The sequence below is a fragment of the Austrofundulus limnaeus genome, unplaced genomic scaffold (assembly GCF_001266775.1).
Source record: "Austrofundulus limnaeus strain Quisiro unplaced genomic scaffold, Austrofundulus_limnaeus-1.0 Scaffold48, whole genome shotgun sequence".
Taxonomy (NCBI): Eukaryota; Metazoa; Chordata; class Actinopteri; order Cyprinodontiformes; family Rivulidae; genus Austrofundulus; species Austrofundulus limnaeus.
Window position 1 is genome coordinate 2,203,186 of NW_013952450.1, and position 23,565 is coordinate 2,226,750.

The 23,565-nt window shown below is 38.9% G+C and overlaps 2 protein-coding genes across 10 annotated transcripts in view; one reads left to right on the forward strand and one right to left on the reverse strand.

Annotated features, from left to right (window-relative positions):
* Positions 1 to 1,154: 1,154 nt before the first annotated feature.
* LOC106517421 (testicular acid phosphatase homolog) lies at positions 1,155 to 15,427 on the forward strand. Of its 2 annotated transcripts, XM_014008253.1 has the most exons (12): positions 1,155 to 2,222; positions 2,474 to 2,581; positions 5,836 to 5,931; positions 6,767 to 6,853; positions 9,041 to 9,196; positions 9,398 to 9,496; positions 10,291 to 10,386; positions 12,371 to 12,503; positions 12,728 to 12,810; positions 12,945 to 13,051; positions 13,379 to 13,560; positions 14,980 to 15,427. In XM_014008253.1, the coding sequence occupies exons 2-12, from the start codon at positions 2,489 to 2,491 to the stop codon at positions 15,087 to 15,089; spliced, it is 1,242 nt and encodes a 413-aa protein (XP_013863707.1). In that variant the 5' UTR covers positions 1,155 to 2,222; positions 2,474 to 2,488; the 3' UTR covers positions 15,090 to 15,427. The 2 variants fall into 2 exon arrangements, with proteins under 2 accessions (XP_013863707.1, XP_013863709.1); XM_014008255.1 differs by lacking the exon at positions 1,155 to 2,222 and having other exon boundaries at positions 2,232 to 2,581.
* The window catches only part of mybpc2b (myosin binding protein Cb), a 27,285-nt gene continuing 19,022 nt past the window's right edge, over positions 15,303 to 23,565 (reverse strand). For all 8 annotated transcript variants that reach the window (XM_014008244.1, XM_014008252.1, XM_014008250.1 and 5 more), the window contains 18 exons: positions 23,401 to 23,506; positions 23,011 to 23,180; positions 22,645 to 22,810; positions 22,445 to 22,551; positions 22,327 to 22,356; positions 22,083 to 22,225; positions 21,655 to 21,814; positions 20,301 to 20,405; positions 20,035 to 20,223; positions 19,770 to 19,904; positions 19,437 to 19,604; positions 17,618 to 17,706; positions 17,293 to 17,488; positions 17,038 to 17,177; positions 16,773 to 16,932; positions 16,512 to 16,648; positions 15,660 to 15,846; positions 15,303 to 15,445 (listed from right to left, as the gene is read on the reverse strand). In XM_014008244.1, the coding sequence (XP_013863698.1) occupies positions 15,420 to 15,445; positions 15,660 to 15,846; positions 16,512 to 16,648; positions 16,773 to 16,932; positions 17,038 to 17,177; positions 17,293 to 17,488; positions 17,618 to 17,706; positions 19,437 to 19,604; positions 19,770 to 19,904; positions 20,035 to 20,223; positions 20,301 to 20,405; positions 21,655 to 21,814; positions 22,083 to 22,225; positions 22,327 to 22,356; positions 22,445 to 22,551; positions 22,645 to 22,810; positions 23,011 to 23,180; positions 23,401 to 23,506 (2,414 nt within the window). In that variant the 3' untranslated portion in view covers positions 15,303 to 15,419. The remainder of the gene's footprint in view (positions 15,446 to 15,659; positions 15,847 to 16,511; positions 16,649 to 16,772; positions 16,933 to 17,037; positions 17,178 to 17,292; positions 17,489 to 17,617; positions 17,707 to 19,436; positions 19,605 to 19,769; positions 19,905 to 20,034; positions 20,224 to 20,300; positions 20,406 to 21,654; positions 21,815 to 22,082; positions 22,226 to 22,326; positions 22,357 to 22,444; positions 22,552 to 22,644; positions 22,811 to 23,010; positions 23,181 to 23,400; positions 23,507 to 23,565) is intronic.

Genomic DNA, 23,565 nt, shown 5'->3' on the forward strand with positions numbered 1-23,565 from the left:
CTGGCTTTAAAAGCTACATTTTGACACTTCGATCATCCTGATATCTTTAGTAGATCCAGAGATATTATTTAATTTGGCTTGTTTGTTACAATAATATGAAAATATTTGGTCTAAATCCTAATTTTATGTCATTTTATTGAGGACTTTTTATGTCACCTTAAAAAAGAAACCTGAAATAGTATTTGAATATTGAGATTTCCCAGCTGGGAAGAAATAAATCATTGCTAGCTCACAGAGAAAATTTCAAAAATTTTAAGGCGTTTTTCCTCAAAATCGGGGTTTTTTGTTGCTACTGCTCAAAAAAGTGCTTCAAAAAGTTTTTTTACGATAATATTTCAGACAGTTCATTGAAATGATATTTTGGCAAACTGTAATTTTTGCAAGTGTTTTAATCAAAACCCTGTACCTGCCTATTTCTCCACATACAACTTTTTTTTCGACTTAATCCTTGTTTTGAGGTGAGGGGTCACATGTCGTCTTTTTCAGCTGATATCAGGAGGTGTAATCAAAAACCACACCCCACTCCTCCACTCTTGTATGAGTTTTTGAAATGGCTGTTTCCGCTGGCTATGATCCTGAAAGTCAGCCTTTCACATCAAGCAATCTTTAGAAAAACTCTTTCCTTAAATATTTTGTTTCATTTCCTGTGAGTCTGTTTTCTGTGTTTTACAGGTTTTAAATATCCATATTGCTTTATAAACTGATTGTAAAAAAAAAATGGTCGATTTATCCAGAGTGTACCCCTCTTCTCCCCGCTGGTATCTGCTTGGATAGGATGCAACTTTGTGCACAGGACTATGAGAAAATGCAACACATGCAGATGAGCTGAAGCTCTTCTTTTCCTAGGAGGGTCTATATTTTTAATAATCGCCCATGGCTATGCGTGTGTGTCTGTTAGCAAAATGTTTGGTTGCCCACTTGATGGATTTTAGTGAAACTCTAAATGCAGTCTGTGGACGCACATTAACAACTCTTTACCTTTTGGAGTGAGCCTGATTCAAACTGTTGTCCCCAGCTAAGTAAACTTGAAAAACACAAAAAAGGCTGCAGCTGAGCCAATTGTGCAGTTACTGGTGTGGTGGTGTCTGAGAGTCATTCCCAACACATTCTTCATCACTGTATTTATTTTTATCTATAATTTATAATGTCACTCCCTCATCAAAAACACACCCAGAGTGCTGACTCATTTATGCATGATGGAGAAATCCTTGAAGCTCCTGTGGCAGCCGCGTAGAGCTGCCTAAATGCCTGGTACAAAGCCCCGCCTATTTCTACATAGCTCCTCCCAGCAGCTGAGCTCCCACCCTAAAGAGCTGAAGTGGGAATGCCAGAAATGGTAGGAGGTTCTCAAAGAGACAGAGGGCAATTTCGAGGCGTCGCATTTATTTTTGACAGCATTTTCATAACAACTGAAAGTAACATCGTTACTTGATTGTGGTATGGAACTGAACTACGCGTATGGGAAGTATATAATACCTCTCTTTAAAAAAAACTTTGCCATTTTCTATTAGAGTCAACTCTATTTTGTAACATGTCATAAACCACTGGTTGAATTTGAATTGAATTTCTGTGAAACATACATCTACAACTGATTAACTTTGAGAATGGATGGCTGCCATGCCATACCCTGAGCAAACACATACATGAGTTAACTTTAAGAAATGCAAGGCTTTGATTTGTTACTCTACCAGGTCAGCTTTGTGAATTTTTGTCAAGAACTTGGTCACACACTAATATATATGATGCCAACATGTGTGGCTTTAAACCTGCACTCATTGTAATCTCATTATATCCCATGATGCTGCTTCAACACTGACTCACACCTACAGAAATGCTAGGTTAGAGAAAACATTGTAGGGACTATAATTGTGGGGCCAAACCCACAGCAGATGATGTAGCACATCTTAATGAGTGTTTGTGGCCTTGAGGCCGGTGTTTAACTTCATAAATCTGTGTTTACACCCGAGAATACAACCTGTAAAGCCAGGTGGGAGCATCTAAGCAACATCTTTGTCACCGAGAGGAAAGAAAAAAAACCTTAAGAACATGTGATTGACTGAGTCTTTCGAGTGCAACCATCCGTGTTTTGTCCATCTAGTTGTCTGTCAAGTCAGGTACGAGGCAGGGAAACTGGCAGACGCAGTGATTGGAGCACCAGTTGATGAGGAAGTTCAGTGGGAGCAGAAACTCTTGAAGAAAGAAGGAGAGAAGGACAAAGTCAGGTAGGTGGACTGGGTAACATCAACAAAACAAGGACTAACTGACACTTTGTGTATGTTTGAAGATGTGTGACACACAGCGTTGAGTGCCTAAATCAGCCGAATGGGTCCAAACATGCTGAAATAAGTACCTTTATTTAGATTTTAATGCTTTACTGATGGAGGTTTTAAAGGAATATTTGAGTTCAGGTGACCCATTGCTCATGCATATTTTCTTTTTCCTTTTTCCTCACATTATATTAAAACAAATCCAGGTTTGATGAACCAAGATGGTGCGGATGTTACAGACAAGTTTGACCTGTTTCTACCTCCTTTGCTGCCTCGGCCTGACCCAGTCCCGACAGCTGAAGTTTGTTGTTGCTGTAAGTGTGCTCTTCATATTCAAATTCGCAACCACAATATTTCTATTTCAAAATTTCAGCGTCATCCTCAGTTTATTTTTACTTTTTTAAACTGGTAAGTCATCACACACACGAGATGTTTGCAAAGTGTTACTGACAGCATTTATTCGCTGTTAGGCGTGATTTTACCATAATCTGACAGCTTCTTTTGATTTGCATTGTTGCTGATTACACTGCTTTTTTTTCTGCCCAGTGAGAATTATTTTATTTACTCTTTTTATCACAAAGGATTACTCTGAGCCTAACCCGCGACAGTGTTGTGCRTATCTCTCCCAGACACTGCAGCTTTCTCTGTAAACCTCTTTATGTAACATTTCGGCACACAGTCGAATTACATAGAGATGCTGCACACAAAAAACACTTTTCAAGTGCTGCTCAAATTTTCAAATGTTTAATATGATATTACCTAATTAGTATTTTTGAACAAAAGATAAAAAAATTGGTTGAAAAATCTGTTTTATTTTTATGGAAAATACCAGGAGATCAGTTTAGGGATTGCTTTGAAGCTGTGCATCTCTTCTCACTCATTTTGSGAGTAATTTTGTACATTTTATTGTTTTCCTAAATTAATTTGCAGCATCAGATGTGACACAAAGTAGTCGTCATCCAGTGTGAAGTGGAAGTGTATGTAGATAAAGTTCGCAGGAGGTCACACAGATTACATTCAGTTGTTGCATTCATTTTACTACCTAAAAATAAAATAAAATAAAATAAAATAATAAAAAATAAAACAAGCATGTTGGCATCACATGACAATAGCATCAAAAGGACTGGAAATGATGAAATAAAGTTTCAAGTTGAAAAAAATTGACCATATTACAAAAATTAAAATCTAAAATCGTAAAAAAATCATTTTTTCTCTCTTTTTTGTGATGTAATGCTTAACATTCTGGTAAATGATGTCTGGGGGAAAGCGTGTAAAACAATTACAAATCCTATTTTCATTTTACAGAAAAGAGCTGGGAGAAATGTCACTAGAAAACATCAAACATTTTATTTTATCAATTGAAATTATTACAATTTTACGAGTTGGTTGATTATAATATTTTGCAGGTTACTTATAAGGCTCATAAAAAATATTACCTTTAAACATCCAATCAAATTTTGTTAAGAGGGAAAGCTATTATAATCTCAAAGGACTAGAGATGTTTGTAAAACCTAAAATTCAAACAAATTTGAAGGACCGATGTAATTCAGTTCAAGGAATAAGATTGTGGGATAATCTGGAAAGTGTTTATAAAAATGCTGGCTCAATGTGTTTGTTTATGAGAATGATAAAAGATAGTTAGTTAAAAAATAAGAAATTGTATATTGTGTATTTATAAGAGCTGTTGTTCATAAAGGAGTTAAAGTTTTTGTTTGGTTTTATTACTTGAACATTATTATTGCTTGAACTTATTTGGAAAATATGGGCAGATATAGGATTGTTTTCTTCTTTCTGCTGCCTTTCATTTTACTTGTGATTTGAATTTGTTTTGTTTCCTAATAAAATAAACAAGTAAATAAAAAATAAAATTAAAATATTCAACAAATCTCAGCAAAATTACAACAAAAGGGAAAATAAATAAACAAAGAAATAAATAGAATAAAGAAAGAAATGAATGAAAAATTGTTGAATCACGGTAAGAACTTTTGGCTTTGTTTCTGTTAAATAAACAAGGTCATGATCCAATTAAATAAGTGTTTTAGTGCACAGGAAGTTAGACTTAAATACTTTTACAACCTGTGACATGACACCCTGATCTAAAACCATAGTAATAAAAGAGGATGTTTTTTTTTTAACCTCCGTGGGTGGTATCGATCTAAGTATTGATAGTATCAATATCAAGATAAGCATCTGTATCGGATCGATACTTTATTTGGACTGCAACTTTATTTTTCACAAATAAAATGAAAAAGAAAGTGAATATAGAGTGAAGTTATTTGGAGTTAGTCAGCTGAAACCCCTCCTCTACATCATGCCCAGGTACGGAAGATATGTTGTGTTGTGTTGCTGACGTCGTTATATTTATAATTTTGTTACATTGTTGCTTTAGTAATAATTTTCTTGAACAGTTGAAGGTATTAAGGGAATTATTTTTTCTACTTTTACTTGTTTTATTTTGTTGTTTGTTGAACAAAACCTTTTTATTTGACTAAAATCATTGACATGTTGTTTTATAAAAGTCGACTAACTGAAGGCAGATGTACAAAATTATTCAATCATCATGTCATTTCCTGTGAAAAAGTATCAGAATCAGCATCAGAATTGGCGATAGTCTTGGACTGGATTAACACCAGGATTCCCTGGATGGCCCACACCACCCGAGACTTTATTGCCTGACAGTTTTGAATTCTTTGCTCTCACGCAGTTCATCCTGATTCTAATACCTCCAGCATATCAGGTTTGTTTTGTTCCATTCATGTTCTGCTTCAAAAAGCAACAACAAGCAGTCCAACAGTAAAATAAGGTCAGATGACAAGGCGTGAACTAGAAAAGTTCATAAATTTATCTTTTGGATATTATATCTGAAGCTGAGTCTTCTTTTAGTTAATGTTAGGACTTTAATATATTTAATACATTAAATGAAACAGTGACTCTTCCTGACAACACCATCATAAATTTCTTATATATACAGAATTTCACTGGTTATTGAACATGCTGGACCTGCGTTCAAATCCAAAATTTATTAAAGATGACCCTGAACAAAGCTTTAACCTTGCTTCTTCTCTCTTTCTGGGAATCATTCCAGGGTTCCAGTGAAATGTTGTTTTTTTTTTTGCCTTCCTAAAGTTCACAGTTACCCATCTTGAGTCCACAGAAAACCTTTTAATGACTTACTTACACAGAAAGTATACAACCTCTATTTTCCTGGAAAAGAGCAAAGCCCCTGACTTACAGTGAAGCCATTAATTTACAGGAAAAACAACTGATTTGTTGCGACACCTCTACATTTTCATTCTTCTCACGTGTTTGCTTCGCTGTAAAACGCTTTTCCTTAAAATATCAATCGGAATATTTATTTGACTTTGACAATAATAAAGCTAATGGATCCGTTTACGTTAGCACAGGGCCTCCTGGGGGCCACAGCTCCAGACTTGATCTGCTGGCAGCTCTGGGTTTTCTGTTTATGACTTCTGCTTCAAGGTGGATTTCTCGCCCTGAAGTACACGAGCAGAGGATGGAGCAGCACCAYATCTGAGTTCATGTGATATCATCTGCTCTGACTTTTAAGGTGTTCCGACACGGCGATCGATCGCCTATTGAGTCGTACCCCAGGGATCCACATGGGGAGGAAGTGTGGGCTCAGGGCTTTGGACAGCTTACTGAGGTACATACTGCTACTCGGTGTTTCTGTCATTCTCTTTTTCTTTTTTTTTTTTTACAAGATGGGGTAAGTAACCAAAACACCTGCACCTGAAAAGGTTTTAGAAGTGTTAAGGTGTATAAAATGTATCCGTCCAACCACATGTCTGCATGAATTCAACAAAGGCTTAGGAACATTTGACAAAAGATAAAACTGACAGGTTTAAAATAAGARGTTAGTAAATATGCTTTAGATTTTTAGGACTGTAACACAGGTAACATTTACTACAACAAACTATTAAAAGTTTGCCATCAAATCAACAAAAATATATGAGAGGCCCTTTAGGCCTTAATTCAAACTTACTTTAACATGTACTATCAAACCCTCTCACATATTATCAAACCCTCTCACATATTATCAAACCCTCTCACATTTACTATCAAACTCTCTTACATTTACTATCAAACAAAATTTACAGAGCAAGTTTGAATTATGGCCTAAAGGGCCTCTCATAAAAATAGCAACAGAAGAACACCTCTTTGGCACAAAAAAATAAGTGATAGATTTCACAAAGCAGGCACAAAAATGTCCTTGTTTTCTGCGTCTAAAAAGCTGAGTCAGCATTAATACATTTTTTGTTCATTTTTGCATTTTAACTACTTCTGTGTAATTTATGCTATTTTAGCCATTCACATGTCAAAACATTCAGCTGATTCAGGAGTTAATACATAGTGTTTTCCTTGAAATCTGCTTCAGCATGCTCACTGCGTTTTTATCTTTTTATGCCAATTTTAGCTTCTAGTTAGCTTTCTGCTTCTTTTTCCAAGGTAGCTAACATCTGTTTTGGTATCTCTCCCAGCTGGGTATGAAACAGCAGTTCGAGCTGGGAAGATTTCTGCGAAGACGTTATGGAAGCTTTCTGGGTGAAGATTATGACAACAAAGAGGTGGGCAAATTTACTCTCAGGTTTCTATTTGCGGTAGTTTTCTCTCTTTATGATCTGAATTTCATTTGTAATCTGATTGTGTACCATCTGTAGAGGGTATGACTATGTGCACTAAGTTAATGATTGTGACACATTGTGGTGATATCACAGCCGTGGCCTTGTTAGACACTAAAACGTGGGGATAATGCAGCCCCTGGGCTCTACAGTTTGTACAGTACACTTGGCAGCATGTATGTTCAGTGCGCCCCTGGGCTGCAGGCTCAGCAAACTGTCATCATGAGAATATGATTTATGCTTCTTTTCTTTCCTGTCCCCCTCAACATCCCATGCACTCGCTGCCTTTTATTGTTTTTTCCCTSTCTTATTGTTTCCTTCTCCCCTGCCTCTTTAAACCCGTCCTCCTCTCGCTCCGAAACAACATGCAATTACCATGAAAATAACAACTCCGCTCAGTACTTGTCGTAGGTAATTTGTCCCCAAGTCTTTGTCAACTTGTACCGAGCCTTTCCCTGAACTCCTGTGTCTGTTTAGATTCTACAGAAAAGAAGGGTGCAAAGGGAGTATTCTTGGGATCACAGGGACTTCACTTCCTATTAGTGCGATTTACTGTTAAAAACCCCTGACGTGGAGCGACAGAGTGATATAGATTAGCTAAGGCTGATGTCAGAAGAGATCCCCGACTTCTTTTCTCATTTATTTAGATATCTTTCTCCTTATATTAAGAGGGTCCTTTGAAGAAGTGTTCTGGATAAACCTTACCTGTTGAAAATAGCTTTTTGAATTATGCCACTTTGGAGAAATTGTTTTTTTCTGACCAGATTAACAAATTAACAGCTATTCTGTGTAGCAGCCAAAATATAGCAGATTTTTGCTGTCTTGCAGATTTCTTTTCTAAAATTAATTTTCATTGCCATCAGTTTTATGTTATATAGTTATTGTTATGAATGCTTATAAAAAATTCACTCAATATTAATGTTTTTTTTTCCTACATTTTTGGCCCGTATCTAGCTCTGCAATTTTTGTGCCATTTCAACAACATATATATTAAAATATTCAATTTCTTCAGGACATTCTGACATTTGCTACTTCTGCAATACTTTTTAAGATATTTAGCTTTTTTGGACATTTGATTAGTTAATTAAAAATGAATGAAGATGTTTTCAATGTTTTTAAAGCCCTCCAACATGTTCATAAGTCTACAATTTACTTTTTACCTTTTGTTCTGGTTCTCCTTCATTTAACTTCTTTGTGGTGATTTTGGCTTTTATTTTGCTGATTTGAGCTTTTTGATGTTATTTTAGCTTATTCCAAACTTTTCAGCTATTTTTCTGCTACTTTAAACTTTTCTTTTTTTCTGTCCTCTTCAGCTTTTTCTGCCCCTTTCATCTATATATTTTTACTTCTTTTGCTTTTTAGCTGCATATTTCTTCATTTCTTCTGCTATATTCTGCCACTCTACATTTTTTGTTTTTCATAGTTTGTGTTCAAAAAATTTCAACCATCATTCATCTAAGTTGGGCTTCTACCCCAGTTGTTAAAATTCAAGCATTAATAGTTCAGTTTAGTTTAGCTTGGTGTAAAAATATTTCAGCAGCTTTCGGCTAAATTATTTAGCACAAAACATTCACACTGCATTTTCGCAGGAAATTCAATTTCTCTACTTTACATTCTATGGCTTTTKTCAGCAATAACTAGCTTATACAGTATTTCCTTATAATATCACGATATTTCTGATGGAATAAGCATGCAGCACAAAATTGATGATAATGTAAAAAATTCTTAAATAATGTTTGTATGAACAATTTTACAAGGTTTATTTAGTTAGTTAGTTTTAATTAATATACATAATTAGCTAATTTAGTATTCTTTAACAATAGGATTGTTGTATTTTTAATTATTCATCAATTTTAAGAATATAACTGTTTTAGAAGCCTCTAAAATAATATAAAATAGACCATTGTTTGGTTAGCCGTTAGCCAAGCCTTTTCCATGCTGTATGATAGATTTCATGGCAATAAAAGAGCTAATTATTTATAACTAATAACAGAGCATCACAACAAAAATGACAGAAATACCACTTTATTTATTTATTTATTTATTATTTTGGTTACCCTTTTAAAGGAACCCATTATCAGCCCCAGCACATGTGAGCTTTGGAACATCTCCTTTTATCCATGTTTACAACAGGTCTACGTCCGGAGCACAGACTATGATCGCACTCTGATGAGCGCCCAAGCCTGCCTCGCCGGGATGTTTCCTCCTGCCAGGCGCCCGCCTCCCATCATGCCCCAGTTACTGTGGCGTCCCATTCCAGTGCACACCGTCCCCAGGGCCCAGGACAAGGTGGGCTTCTGCAGCAAATAAATATTTCCTTTTCATCCAGCAGCCATGCACAGCTGTATGCATAAAAATCACCGGAGTCTTCATCTGTACCCTGCTGTCTCACCTCAGCTGAGAAGCTGGTTTGCTTCAACACTGAATTTGTTTTAAATGTAAAATTAAAATGATAATTTTTGTGTTGTGCTTTTTATTTGCCATTTCCAGCTGCTAAAATCTCCAGGTAAAGATTGTCCAAGGTTCAGGTCCCTGATGACAGAGACCTTTGAGAGTGCCCMCTACCAAAGGTTCCTCAGAGCCCACCAGGTAAGATGGAGCCCAGAAAGAGAAACCCYTTTTTCCACAACATTGGTTGTAAAAAATAATTATCTGCTTCTTTCCCAGATTGTCTTTGATACCATGTAACAAAAAAAATCTTTGTAACTAATAGGATTCTAGACAGAATAGTCACCAAAACTGCTTTTAAATTCAGCTGCTCTTTTTCTAATGTGCTTTCAGCTCCAAACGAACGCGCCAAGTAAAAAGTGCACATTTCAGTGAAATATCTATACTTCACAGTTGTTGGTGCCAACGTAATCAGCACTTCCAGTGGACRTGTTAGTTATGCACCATGTCCTCTCACTGATTTTTTTTCTCAGGCACGGTGACTCCAGTGTCTGCAAAAAGCTGCACAGTGCAATTTCTCTCACGTTCTCCGAGACACTAATTAACGGTTGGTTCAAATTAGATGAAGAATTACAATAAAACAGTTTTAATTAAACCGAGCCCCGTGCGCTGCCTGCTGAGGAGGTGTCTGCGATCAGGCCACGGCCTCTTTGTGTTAAAGCTTAACACCCTCTGCTGTACCTGTAAGGTATATGCAAGAAACAGGTGGGGCTGTTTATCTGACTCGCAAAACAAGACCTGACTGTTTCAATCTGTTAAACTGAGCAGCGTGTGCATTTGGATTTCTAAACACCTACAAAAAGATACTTAAATCAGTGTACCAACTAAGAATGGCACAAAAGTTCAACGTTACCCATTACAAAGGTAATTAAAATGAAAGAATCCCTGCAGTGTCTTCATTTGAAGCTTAAATTATTCTTCTCTTTTTCTCGTAGAACTTTGTGGAGGCACTTTCTAATTACACTGGTTACCCCGTGTCCAGACTGGTTGGTAAAAAAATTTGGAGGGTCTACGACACGCTCACCTGTCAGGTATGTCTCTCTGCAAATACATACATAACYGAAGGCTTGACTACCGTAGGTGCATAAACCATTTTGAACATCTCATGTTGTGAAATCTTTACCTAAAACTAGAGGTATCCCCATACCGATTTTTTTTTTCAAACCGAGTGTGAGTGCTTTTGTTTGGGTACTCACTGATACCCGGTACTTAATGAGTTAGAAATTAAACATAACACGATGATTATAAAAACACAWTTCTTTAATTAGAACTTGGTTTTAAATCACATATCTGATGTTTKTCAAAGCSAACCTSAGTAAATGTTGACTTTTATGTCAGTGAGGTGGGGGTGAGAAGATTGATCCAAGTAATTAAGATATCAACCTTGAGTCATGCAGTTTAAATCRTGTAGCTGCACACATCTTCAGCTACAAAACAGAAGTCCMGTTGTGTTGTCTTTTTTTCTTTTAACTTTCCATGACCTGGACGACTGAGAATCCACAGAAACATCTGATAGWAATAATGTCGGCCAATRTCGATACTAAAGTTCTARATCAWTGTTTTAGTTGGTTTCACTTTCAACATGTCACTCCACACACATCTTTAGCTAAAAAACAGAAGTCCAGTTGCTCCATCCTTTCTTAGAATTTTCCATGTCCTGGAAGACTGAGAATCCACAAAAACATGGTAATGGTGTCAGATTGTGGTGATACTAAAGTGGACTGATATTTCAGTTACCAGTAGTTTTACTTCAAGATTGTCGAGTCGCTCTCGCTTCACCAGAGCAGCCGACTAGAGGCAGGTTAAAATGTAAACAGTGAACTATACAAGCATGTTGGATAATTTAACTGGCTCTGATTGCACTACAAGCCAACATGTAGCATCTAATCTTAACARCCTGTTTACTCTTGTAAACAACTGGAGGAATGTGTTGTCATGTCATCTTGTATGCATGCATGTCACATCAACATCATAAAGCATTCACACTGGAGTCTAATGGAGGTTCTCAAACAAAGTGTACCGGATACCGAGTATTGGGGTATTTTGAACGAGTAGAACTTTTAAAAATGCTGGTATCAGACCCACTACCAGTACCAGTATTGTGACACCACTACTTTTGAATTAACTTGAGTTATCTCTGTTTGTCTGTTAGTAAAACATCTCATGAGCCACTTGATAGGATTTAATGAAACTTTTAGACAGATCCATAAATAAAGATGGCTGCATAGCTGATTAACATTAACCTACAAAATAATGAGTATTGGTCAATCCTAATGATATTAAGATAAAATCTGATGTGGCAGACATCTTATAGAATCACATAGGATTGCCCATATTATTTTCAAGGTTTGATTGAAACAGCGAAACAACATTTCTGTAGATAATTTTAGGATAAAACTTTGATATGGAAGGTCGCCCTTCATTGAATGCTACACCTTAATGTTTTTATACTTCAACAAACCACAAACCCCCCACCCCCGCCAAAGTCAAAGAAAAAAAAGTTTTGATGAAGACCACTTTGAACGATTTTCAGAAAGTCTGGCTCCCTGAAAGCAACTCATGAAGAGCCGAGGAATGACTCGAGACTTTTGCACAGCGCTGTCAATCTAAGTATTAGGATCAAGGATAATTCGCCAACTGCAAAGTACTTTGAGCGAAACAGAAACGAGGAGATGAAAAAAATTCTGCTGAATTCACTTCTGCAGAATTGAAAACAGAGGGAAATATTTTCCTACTTCCAGTCAGACATGAATAGGAGAGCATATGGAAATAGTAATTAAAACATTATGACACGGGAGGATTCTGGGCCAGGTTGAAGACGCTCATTCACACTTGCAAAATGAGCATCTGTTATCTTCCGACTTGCTCTAAAAATAGACGGAACAACAGAAAGGATGTAATACGACATTTTAAACCTTGTTCTTTTCCGCGCRTGTGTTGTGTTCTGTTATTATTAACAAGATAATGATTGCTTTTTTGTTTAGATTTTTTTGTATTCTTTTATTCTTTGAACAGAGGATCCATAACTTGACTCTGCCACGCTGGGCCACCCATGACGTCCTGGACACCCTGAGGAGAATTGCATCCTTTGAGGTCACGTACAGCATCCTCAGTCACAAGCGGAAAGAGAAGGCCAGGCTCTCTGGAGGTGGGATTTCACATCAAAAACGATTCATTACCAGAACCGAAATATTAGAGAACAAAAGCTGTGTAGTAAAGCTGTGTTGCTGCAGACGGTGTAAAGTGTTGGGTTCCCTGAAGAATACTACCACATCGGAGCTAATAGGACAAAGCTGACGAGGCCAAGAAACAGCAGCTCAATAATGTGAAAAAGGTTACGTAAATTAATTTACACTGTCATTCATTTACCAGGGATTCTGCTAAACGCCATCCTGAGGAACTTCTCTGACGCTGTGGAGCAAGGCCGCCCGCTCAAATTCATCATGTACTCGGCTGTAAGTTCCCTGCTTAAACCGCATCTTTTTTTTTTTTCCGGTGCGCATTTGCAAATTTTACCATCTATCCTGAGCGCCGCAGCCTCACGTCTCCTCACCTCCTTGTCATTCTGAATGCTCGCTCCTCACCCTAGCATGACTCCACACTCATCACCCTCCAGGCAGCGCTGGACGTTTACAACGGGTTCCTTCCTCCCTACGCCGCCTGTCAGCTCTTTGAGTTCTACCAGGAGTATGATGGGTAATGACTTCCTTCCAGTTTTTATTTCGTGCGCTTTTTCTCTTTGCGTATTTGTGCAAGCTATCTAGGTCGGATGCACCCAACACACACACACACACACACACACACACACACACACACACACACACACACACACACACACACACACACACACATTTTGTATTATTGCATTCCACTTTTTAGCTGAATGAACCATTCAAACATATTTTTTCTTTCAATCCGATGGAAGCTGGGCATCGGTCCAGCTCCACACTGGTTAAATCAGTGCAGGTTTACATAACAYGTCCCACCACTGTTTATCATCTCATTGTGCTAATAATTACCCAGATCCTACTCTGTGGAGCTGTTTTATCGCAACGAGTCCTGGCGCGACCCCTACCCCAACCCGGTGCCAGGATGCGGCGGGTTGAACCCCTGCCCTTTGTCCATGCTCACTGAGCTGCTGCGGGACGTGGTGCCACAGGGACTGGATTCTGACTGCAGCTTCAGGACAAAGTTGTCAAGCACAGGTTTYGATTTTTCTTATTTACATGAAGGTGCAATGATGCTTCTGCTCATGTCTGTATGTGTGTTCATTTATGTGCACCATTATGAGCCAGTGCATGGATCTGAATATAACTCTCTGGAAGTAGTTATKAGATTTACATCAAGAACTAGTTCACTTTTGGAGTCAAGCAGATTGAAAATGGCTGCCACAGCTAAGTAAACTAGTTGGGCAAACACAAACATGGCTACAACTCAGATAATTTTACATTTATTGAACTCAAATCTGGTGAGATAGTCGCAGAGAGTCATCCTCAACACAAACTTCAAATTCCACACAATTTTTTGTTTTGCTTAAAACTTTGGCAATAGTGGTTTAAAAAGACTGTCCATTTGTTAGCAAATTATCTTGTGAACCACTGGATGGGTTTTAATGAAACCTTCAGAAAGGAACTGTTGGATGTACAGCTATGGCTGTGTCTCAACTCAGGGRCTGTGTCCTTTGTGGTCCACGTTTGTCAGCTGCTTACGTCACTGCCCCRTGCTGAAGGCTGTCCCAATTCGTGGGCTCCCTTTCATGTGGCYGACAAATGTGGCCCACAAAACTACAAAAATGAAGGTTGCATCTGAGTATTATTCCCAGCTGAGTATGAATATACAGTTTGTCCTAACGCATTTTAAAAATCTGAAGACACGTGACAGAAAACCAATCACCATGTTAACAGGGTAGTGCAAGGTCGTCATACGTCATCCGAAGACTAGACCGTCACATTTCACAGCCTTTAAATGCAGCCTACAGTACATGGACTGAGAAGGGTGTGGTCTCTGTGGGCTGCGGTCTAGGTAGGCTGCAGCCCCTGAATTGGGTCACATCATATAACCTTTGGAGTCGTCCCAGTTAAAGATGGCTGCCACAGCTAATCGATTTTTGCCAATACTAGCTACACAAAGTTACAGATAATGGGGTTAAGTTTATGCAAAAATAATTGAGAGTCATTCTTAACTCCCCCAGTCTTAACACAACTTATGCCCGATTCACAGGGCAAGATTTAAAAATTGTCATTCGATTTTTGGGGGACACCACACATGCTGGGATATCGGGCCAACATGTTGAATGTCCCTGATTTGAGGCTGGAGCTGTCCCAACATCCTTCTGGGCTAACTTGATCACTTTTAACATGCCACACATTGCAGGAATATCTCCTAAAATTATCTTTAGAGCCATTATGATAATGTGGGGGTCCTCAAGGTTGTTGAAAGGGCAAAATTGGGCTAAAATTGGCACAATTATCTTGCTGTGAACCCAGCATTACAAGATTTTACTGTGGTAATCGTCTTGAAATGAATCATTTTATAGTCAGTGGGTGATAAGCATTCTGTGAATGACCATTAATTGCAAACTTTTGGATGTTCTGTTTTTAGTTTCTAATGTTTGCCCTCWACAGGTATCATAACAGCTCTTGCAGTGGCGGTGGGACTCCTGGCGGTGGCGCTGTTGTTCAGTATAGGGGTGGCAGTCCACAGGCGGAGAGCACACTACTCCAGAGAAATGTAGTACAGATGACCACAGCTGTGCTTAAAAAAATACAAAAACATGGAAGATGTCTCCATAAATCATGTATTATGTATTTAAATCAATATGAGTTTYATGTGTGAACACTGGGAGCTATTTTTATTTTCTATGAATGTTGTGTATGAATTTTGTTTWTTTCACCCAAATAATACAAATAATTTTGAACAGAGGAAAAAAGATGCAAGACAAAAGCAATGAAWTTGTAGCAGGCATCAATAAATTTTATTTGATTCACTTCATGTACCCTTCATGGTAACATTCACTCATTATTTACTGTTTGGCTCATTTTCACATTCTTTGCCGTTTGGCTKCTCATTTCTTGTCTGGATCTGTGGCAACTGTGAGACGAAGAGAAAGGTGAGTGCTAGGAGCAATTTTTCAAACAACTTTTAACTTCTTCATTCATTTTAAGCTGTAATCATATGAGCTCATATTTTGCTTTGATTATCTTGTACACAGTAAATTTCGTTATCATCATTTAGAAGTAAAATGCCTGAAATTCCTTCCCTCCTCATCTCATGCCCCCTCCCAGCCTCTTTAATCTATTCTCACCTCGGACGTCCARCTTGCACTCCACTTCATCCTTGCCCAAGTCGTTGACAGCCATGCAGGAGTATTTGCCCCCGTCAAAAGTGCTTGGCTTCCGAATGTTGAGGGTCAGCACTCCCTGATTGTTCTGCATCAAGTACTTGGGATCCTCCCCAATGATCATTTTGTTCTTCATCCACACAATCTTAGGCTAAGATGGAGAAAAAAATACGTAATTTTAGAAATACGGTAAATTAATCCACTTAAATAATATAACGGTTTGATATTGTGACTATTTTCATTCAAATAAACCGCTTCACAACATGCCCTTTTGAAAAAGGTCTACCTGTGAAGCAAAATTTAACCTAAAACACTTAAAACAACAATTCTAGTATTTTAAAGTGGAGTTCTGTGGGAAGGTGATGAACAAACAATATCTTACATCCGTGTGCTGAAATAGTATTTAATTCTGACAGGATTGACACCATCTATATCTGAATATTTCTCCATCAAAACACTTTTACATCCATTTTTATCATTTGATATGAAATGGAGCTACAGCTAAACAGTAAAAGAAGAACCATCTAAAAACACTGAAGAAGAGCTGCTATAGGAGCCTCAATGCGCTAGAGAGTGAGTGTGTAAAACACAAATTTATTTATCTATTTATTGTTGAAGAAAATATATGAAATATTGCTGGAAGCTGCCACAAAGAGCGTCCAGCRTAATTATGACCCCCACAATGACAGCGGTGTATGGGTCATACATACAATACTTTCAATAGATCTGTGCACCTTGTTATAGTAAAATTTATATTACAGCTTGCGCAACAAAAGTGTCATTGTCAGCTTGTAAAATCTCCACAGTGATGTTTACCTTGGGAAAGCCTTTCACGGCGCAACTGATGGCAGTGCTGTAACCGGCAACAACAGATCTGTCCACCAGCGGCTGAGTAAACTTAGGTGCACAAGCCATGTCCATCTCCTTATAGGGGTTTGGTTTGTGCTCCAGGCCTGTAGAAAAACAAGCGTGGCAGAGAGACGAATGGTCGCACATTTCCCAGAGAAAAATGCAAACACTTCATGCTCTTTATGTCCCGACTGATACAGTAATCTGTGCTGTCACGCACTGTCACACCTGTCTTGGGGATGACGGCTGTGTTCTTGCTGAGGCGCGGCTCCTCACTCAGGCCGCAGAGGTTCTCGCTGTAGACTCGGAACTGATACTCATTACCCATGATCAGATCTGAGACCGTGCAGTTTGGCCGTCTGTTGTGATCGTAAACGGTGAACCATTCCTGGAGCGTTTGGGAACCCGACAGAGAGCCGAGTGTTACAGATTTAAAAGGGAATTTGCACCAAATTTGTAAAAAAACACTTTTCGTTTTTCACTTTTTTGTCACCTTGGTCTTCATATCTGCTTTCTGGATGGTATATCCAGTGATTTCACTGTTTCCGTCATCTTTTGGGGGGTCCCACTCCAGGGCTGCGTTGAAGCCCCAGACGTCGGTCACTCTCACATTCTGAGGCGGTCCAGGCTTCTCTGTTTGGATTAAACACCTTGTAGTTCAATTGATAAACAAGCACTTTGCCATGCTTTTTTTTTTTAGATGTCAGGTTTGATTTTAAAAAAGTAATTRGAGTCTTAACAACTTTACCAATAACCCTGATGTTAATGGAAGCCCTGTCCTCCATGTTCTCAATCTTTAGAACCATCTCATATGTCCCAGAGTGCTCTCTCTCTGCTGAGCGGATGAAGAAAATGCTGTCTACATTTGTGTTACGGACGTTCACCATCTTGGGGTCGATTGGTTGACCATCCTTGAACCAGGTCGCGACAGGGTGTGGTTTGCCCTGTGATACACAAACAGTCCATCAAAGTCAAAGAAAACTCCACAACATGTTTTTTACAGTAGCCCACTAATTAGTTTGTCCTTAGACTCAAAATAAAATAATTTGTTCAAGATTTGTCTTCATCCAAACCTGGAAGGGGATGGTCAGGTTGATCTTATCTCCTACTTTTCTGATGTATTTGGTTCTCAGATCACGAGGCAGGCGGATCTTTGGATGTTCTAAGGCAGAATTAAAACAAACACCACCATGAAACAACTTTATATTCTGTATATGTTAGGGGTGTAAAAATATATTGATACACCAAAATATCACAATATTTCAATTCCTGATACTGTATCGATTTTCTAAAGCACTGTATCAATTTTTAAGGTTTAAAATGTAATCTTTTACACCAGCGGTTCATTCTTGTGTTTAGCCTCCGAACACTAGTTGGCAGCAGTCAACCAGCCATTTGGTTCCTCCACTCCCAAAGAGCCAGAGAGTATGATGCTAGCTCAAATATTAGTATTATGAGTAAAAGTTAGCACTAAGTACTGATGACTGAAGACCATCTTCAAGCAGCTTGATGTTCCTGTGACTACAGTTGCACAAATTATTCAAAAATTTAAGATCCATGGGACTGTATACAACTTCTCTAGATGTGGCCGGAAGAGGAAAATTGATGACAAATCAAAGAGACGGCTAATATGAATGGTAACAAAAGAGCCCAGAAAAATTTCTATAGAGATTAAAGGTGAACTTAAAGCTCAAAGAACATCAGAGTCAGATCACACCATCTGTCGTCGTTTGAGCCAAAGTGGACTTAATGGGAGACGACCAAGGAGGACACCATTGTTGAAAACAAATCATAAAAAAGCTCAACTGGAATTTGCCAAACTGTATGTTGACAAGCCACAAAGTTTCTGGGAGAATATCCTATAGACAAATGAGACAAAAGTGGGACGTTTTGGAAAGGCACACCAGCTTTATGTTCACAGAGGGAAAAATAACCTGCTGCTCAGGATGGGAGGCTGTGACGAAGTGAACATTCAACACAATCTGCTGGCTTCTTCTTTAGATTTATTTATTATTTTTATTTTTGTGTGTATGTGTGTGTGTGTACAGTGCCCTGAGACAACAATTGTTGTGATTTGGCACTGTATAAAATAACTGATTGAATTGAATGGAATTGAATAAAGTTGAATTGAATCAGTAAAAGTACGCTGTCCCTACTGTGAAACAAGGAGGAGGCTCTGTTATGATCTGGGGCTGCTTTGCCACATCTGGCATCTGTGCAGGGTACAATGAAATCTCAAATCTATTAAGGGATTCTAGAGAGAAATGTGCTGCCCAGTGTCAGAAAGCTTGGTCTCAGCAGGTCATGGTACTTGCAACAGGATAAAGACCCAAAACAAACAGCTAAAMCACCCAATAATGGCTAAGAGGAAACACTGGACCATTCTGAAGTGGACTTCTATGAGCCCTGACCAAAATTCTATTGAGCATCTTTGGAAGGTGATGAAACATGACGTCTGGAAAAGGCTCCCTTCAAACCTGAGACAACTGGAGCAGTTTGCTCATGAGTGGAACAACATACCTGCTGAGAGATGAAGTCTCACTGACAGTTACAGGAATCGTTTAATTGTAGTGATTGACTCAAAAGGTTGAGCAACAAAATATTAAGTTAAGGTTACCATAATTTCTGCTCAGGCCTGTTTCTGGAGTTTTATTTAAAAAAATTCTGTTGGAGCATGTTTGAAAAGCAATGTCTGACTTTCATTTGTTCATTTTCATAGAATTGTTATTCATTATTATTTTAATCAGATTCTAGTCCACATGCATATGTATCTCCAGGCAATGAAAACAAAGCAAGTCCTGGAAAATGTAAAAAAAAAAAATACTCAACTTTTAAACATTTTTCTTAACTATGCTCTTTTACTTTGTTCTCACCAAAAACTGTTTCACTCACCAACAATCTCACGGATGGTAACAGGTTGTGACAGTATAGCGGGCAGACTGCGACCAGCAATGTTTACTGCCACTACCCTGAAGTTGATCTTCTCCCCCACAGGGAGGCCACGCACCACAAATCCCTGCTTCTCACAAAGATCCTTGTTTGCAACTACCCACTCAGTGTCTGCCGAGACAAAAAAAAAAAAGAAAAAAAAAAGAAAATGTAGTAAATCGCTTTGAGTGGGATTCAAAGCTTTTCAACTATGTTATTGTTCTCTTATGGAAAAGCGACACTGAAAAACTGAAAAAATTGATAGTGTAGACATAATTCAGAGTGTGATCTCAGTACCTCCCTCCTTGCAGTATTCAATAACATAGCCATCCAGGCCCCCAGCTCCAATCTTCTCAGGGGCGAGCCACTTCAAGCTGCATGTGCTATCTGTCACATCGTGGACTGTCAGACGTGTTGGCTCGCTGGTTGGAGCTGAAGGTGACAAAAAAAAGGAGACTCAAGAGCATAAAGTGACTGGCCTAGCTGAAGAAGTGTGAGACACGAAGGGAGCGACAAGGACAGGCTCTGAAAGATTTAAGAAAAGGACGGGTGTGAGGCTTACCGATGGGCATGAAGGGTTTGGAGTTGAGGCTTGGCTGAGACAAGCCGATGCTGTTAACGGCAAACACCCTCATTTCATAGAAAATTCCTTCAATCATCCTCTTAGCTTCATATGTGGTTGATTCGTAAACATCAAAGTTCAGCTTTGTCCATCTAGAGGAGCCTTTCTTCTTTCGTTCCATGAGGTAACCTTGTTAGAGTACAAACATAAATTTAAATATAACTTTAAAATRTATCCCATCTGGACTATATATAGTCAATACTCACCTTTGACTGGTGCACCACCATCAAATTTAGGAGGATCCCAAACAATGGTAGCACAGTCCTCTCCCACCCCCATGCATTTGATGTTCTCAGGAGGGTCGGGCACATCTGAACCAARATCACAGTTATTTATTTATTTTTTGGAGGGATGGGGGGCAGGGGGTTGGAGCTTAATATCATGTTTGAATGTCATTCTCTCATCAAAAACATCCCCAGACTCATTCATGCATGTTTGAAAAATCCTTTAATCTCCTGTGGTAGTCATYCGGAGCTGCCTAAACACTTGTTGTTACAAAGTTCCTCCCTGGAGCTCAGTCTGCAGCTGAGCTCCCGCCACACAGAGCGCACCACCCCCACACACCTCCACCAGAGCTGGTAGAACTGCACGTCTGTTGAACTTATAACAGTAAAGGCCTCTTCACAGTCCCTCCGAACTGCCAAAGTCAGCACTGGTTGTCGCAGTTTTGTGACGAAAATTACGTAACCGGGCTTCGCAGCATCGGCTCGGCCGCCCCTTTTGGCACAACGCAGAAATTTTTACCCCCCTCCCGTGTCAACAGTAATGTGTGTTTGGTCTGAAGTTCGTGGGCGTGTTTGTTTGTGCTGAAAGCGCTCGGACACTCAAAAGTAAAAAAAGTTGCTTCCAGAGCCGGCTGTTACCAGGAAGCAGGGTTTCATAAAGATAGTCAAACCATGAAAAACTCATGAATGGAGATTAAACAGACGTTAAAAACTGTGGAGCTTTAACCAGCACATACGTATGTGGATAAATACATCGGGTGAGTGAAGAGTCTGACTTTTTTTTTCTGCATTGCCGTCTGTAGTGGGAAGGAACTCCATGCAGTGACGTATGTTGCGGCGGTAGGAGTTTCCCAGCAGCTCGGCGCAGTGTGTCTCAGGAGCTATGAAAGGTCTGTGCGAAAACTAATGCCGAACAACCACATGACTGCGTGTYGACCGGTCAGCATCGGAGCGAGTATGTTTCWGGCTTAACTCCTTCTCTGCCCTGTCCTTTTTGTATAAAAAAATGCCTTCATTGAAAAAAGTATTTTTGGATACCAAGGAAACTATACCTCTTGCTCCTACAATGCTCCTACGAAAGATTATAAATGGCATGAAGCATTTTTGTGAAGATTAGCTGAAGTCAGTATTGGAATAGGAGGCTCTTAAAGAGTCAAAGGCCAATTTCAAGGGGTTTGCAAAGTAAAACTGAGCATTTTTCAGAACAACTGAAGGTAACAGTTACTTGATTGTAGTATAGAATTGAACTATGTCTCTGGAAACCCCCCTTTAGCAGAACCAATGACTTTTAAACACATCATGCTGACTGTGCAGCTACTGCAAAAGTTTCACATACCCACAATTTTGATAAACAGCACAGCCTTGTCCTCTCCTGCAGGGTTGGTGACACAGATGGTGTAGTTGCCCTCATCAGACCTCTCAGCACCCTCAATGACAAAGCAGCTGAGGTCTTTCCTGGACTCCACTCTCACACGGCCTTCATTTTCTGTGATTGGCTAAAATACAGAAAATTAAAATTGTAAATCTATGCAGAAAATGTGCAATTGTCCAAATACAGCAATTTAGCCCAAATAGCCTTGATAAAAGGGTTTATAGATGAAAATGTTAATGGTTAGGGCCTGAGTTCTCAGGATGTCTATGCCACTTTTTATTAGACTTGAAAATGGAGCTATATTTTCTAAAGTCAATGAATTAATTGGTCTTAGTGTCAGTTCATTGGACTCCCTGAGCTTTGCTGAATCATGACCCTGGACAGATTCATACCTGGTCTCCTTTGGACCAAACCACAGTGGGTGCAGGCTCTCCAGTGATCTCCACATCCAGACGGAGTTTGTTGCCTGCCACCACTATAATAGTGTTCTGGGAGACCATGTTTCCAGTGGTGTCTAGGTGGATCTTGGGAGGATCTGTTTAAGGTACATTATACAAGAAGAGAGACTCAGTGAAAGGATAGTTGTCTAAAATGGAAAGATTGAGGTTCTATGTGACCTGGAGTTGAGTTACTCACCTTGTCTTGGCACATAGTCAATCTTAATTTCTGTTTTAAGAAAAAAAGAAAAAAAAACACAATTAGTTACCAACACAATATACCACACACCGCCGCCGGCTTTGAAGGTTCTTTTCACCTAAAAAGTTCAGTTTGGCAGAAAGAGACAGAGCATATCCATCTGGAACAAAAGTGTAGTCTCCAGCATCTCCTGGCTTCACATCATCGATAACTAGCCGGTGAAATCTGAACAAGCAAATATAAAAATAAAAAAAAACATGTACCTTACAAAATAAAGATCATACCGCAGGTTTATTTAATTWATTTATTTATTTTTACCTTCCAACGTGAGTCATTTTGATGCGGTCGCTCGGCAAAACCTCCACTCCATCTTTGAACCACTTCCCTGTGACCTTCTCATCAGACACTTCACACTTGAACACAGCCTGGTCTGTCGCCTTGACTGTCAGGTCAGCAATATCCTGCAACACCTCCAGTTCCTTCTCTGAATAAACCGTCAGAATCCACAGGAAAACACACCAGGGTTGGACAGAAAGAGATATTTGTTAGAGTTACAGAGGGCAAGGCTCACAATGGGCAAAATAAGTTCTTTTATATTAAAAGTCCTTATTCAGCCGCTTCCTCTGAACCATACAGCGTAGAGCATTTAAGAGACAAAAACAACATCAAGTATTGTACAGATACCTTCTACTTCCAGCTCTCCTTTGGTATGTCCTCCATTTGTCCAAGCGTGATACATTCCAGCATCGTCCAGCGTCGCCTCCTGGATGATAAACGTGTGTTTTTTCCCATCCTTTTTGAAGCGATACTTTGTGGATTCCTTGTCTTTGTGAAGCTCTTGATCCTCAAAAAACCTTTAAATTCGTTTAAAAAGATGTGACGGGCTTTGAGTTTACGAGTGGAAAAATGCGTRACTGTATTAAACATGAGCATGAACGTTTATGCTTAAAATATTTTTTTTTCTCTTTCAATTATTTTCTTGCAAATATACACTGAAGTACAAAGTCTTGCTTTAGATGGATAGTTCAGTTCTTTTGAAGTGTGTTGAGTTCATGTTGGAAAACATTTACTGACCACATCACATGAGCGCCCTCCTCAGACACCTCAATCTCAAACTCCACTCTTTCTCCCACGACCACGTGATAATCGTCCATTAGCTTGGTGATGGTCACAGGGGGCTCTAAAAGTCAGCAAAATAAGTCAAACCACTATTTTATAAGTTTACACACTGATATATAT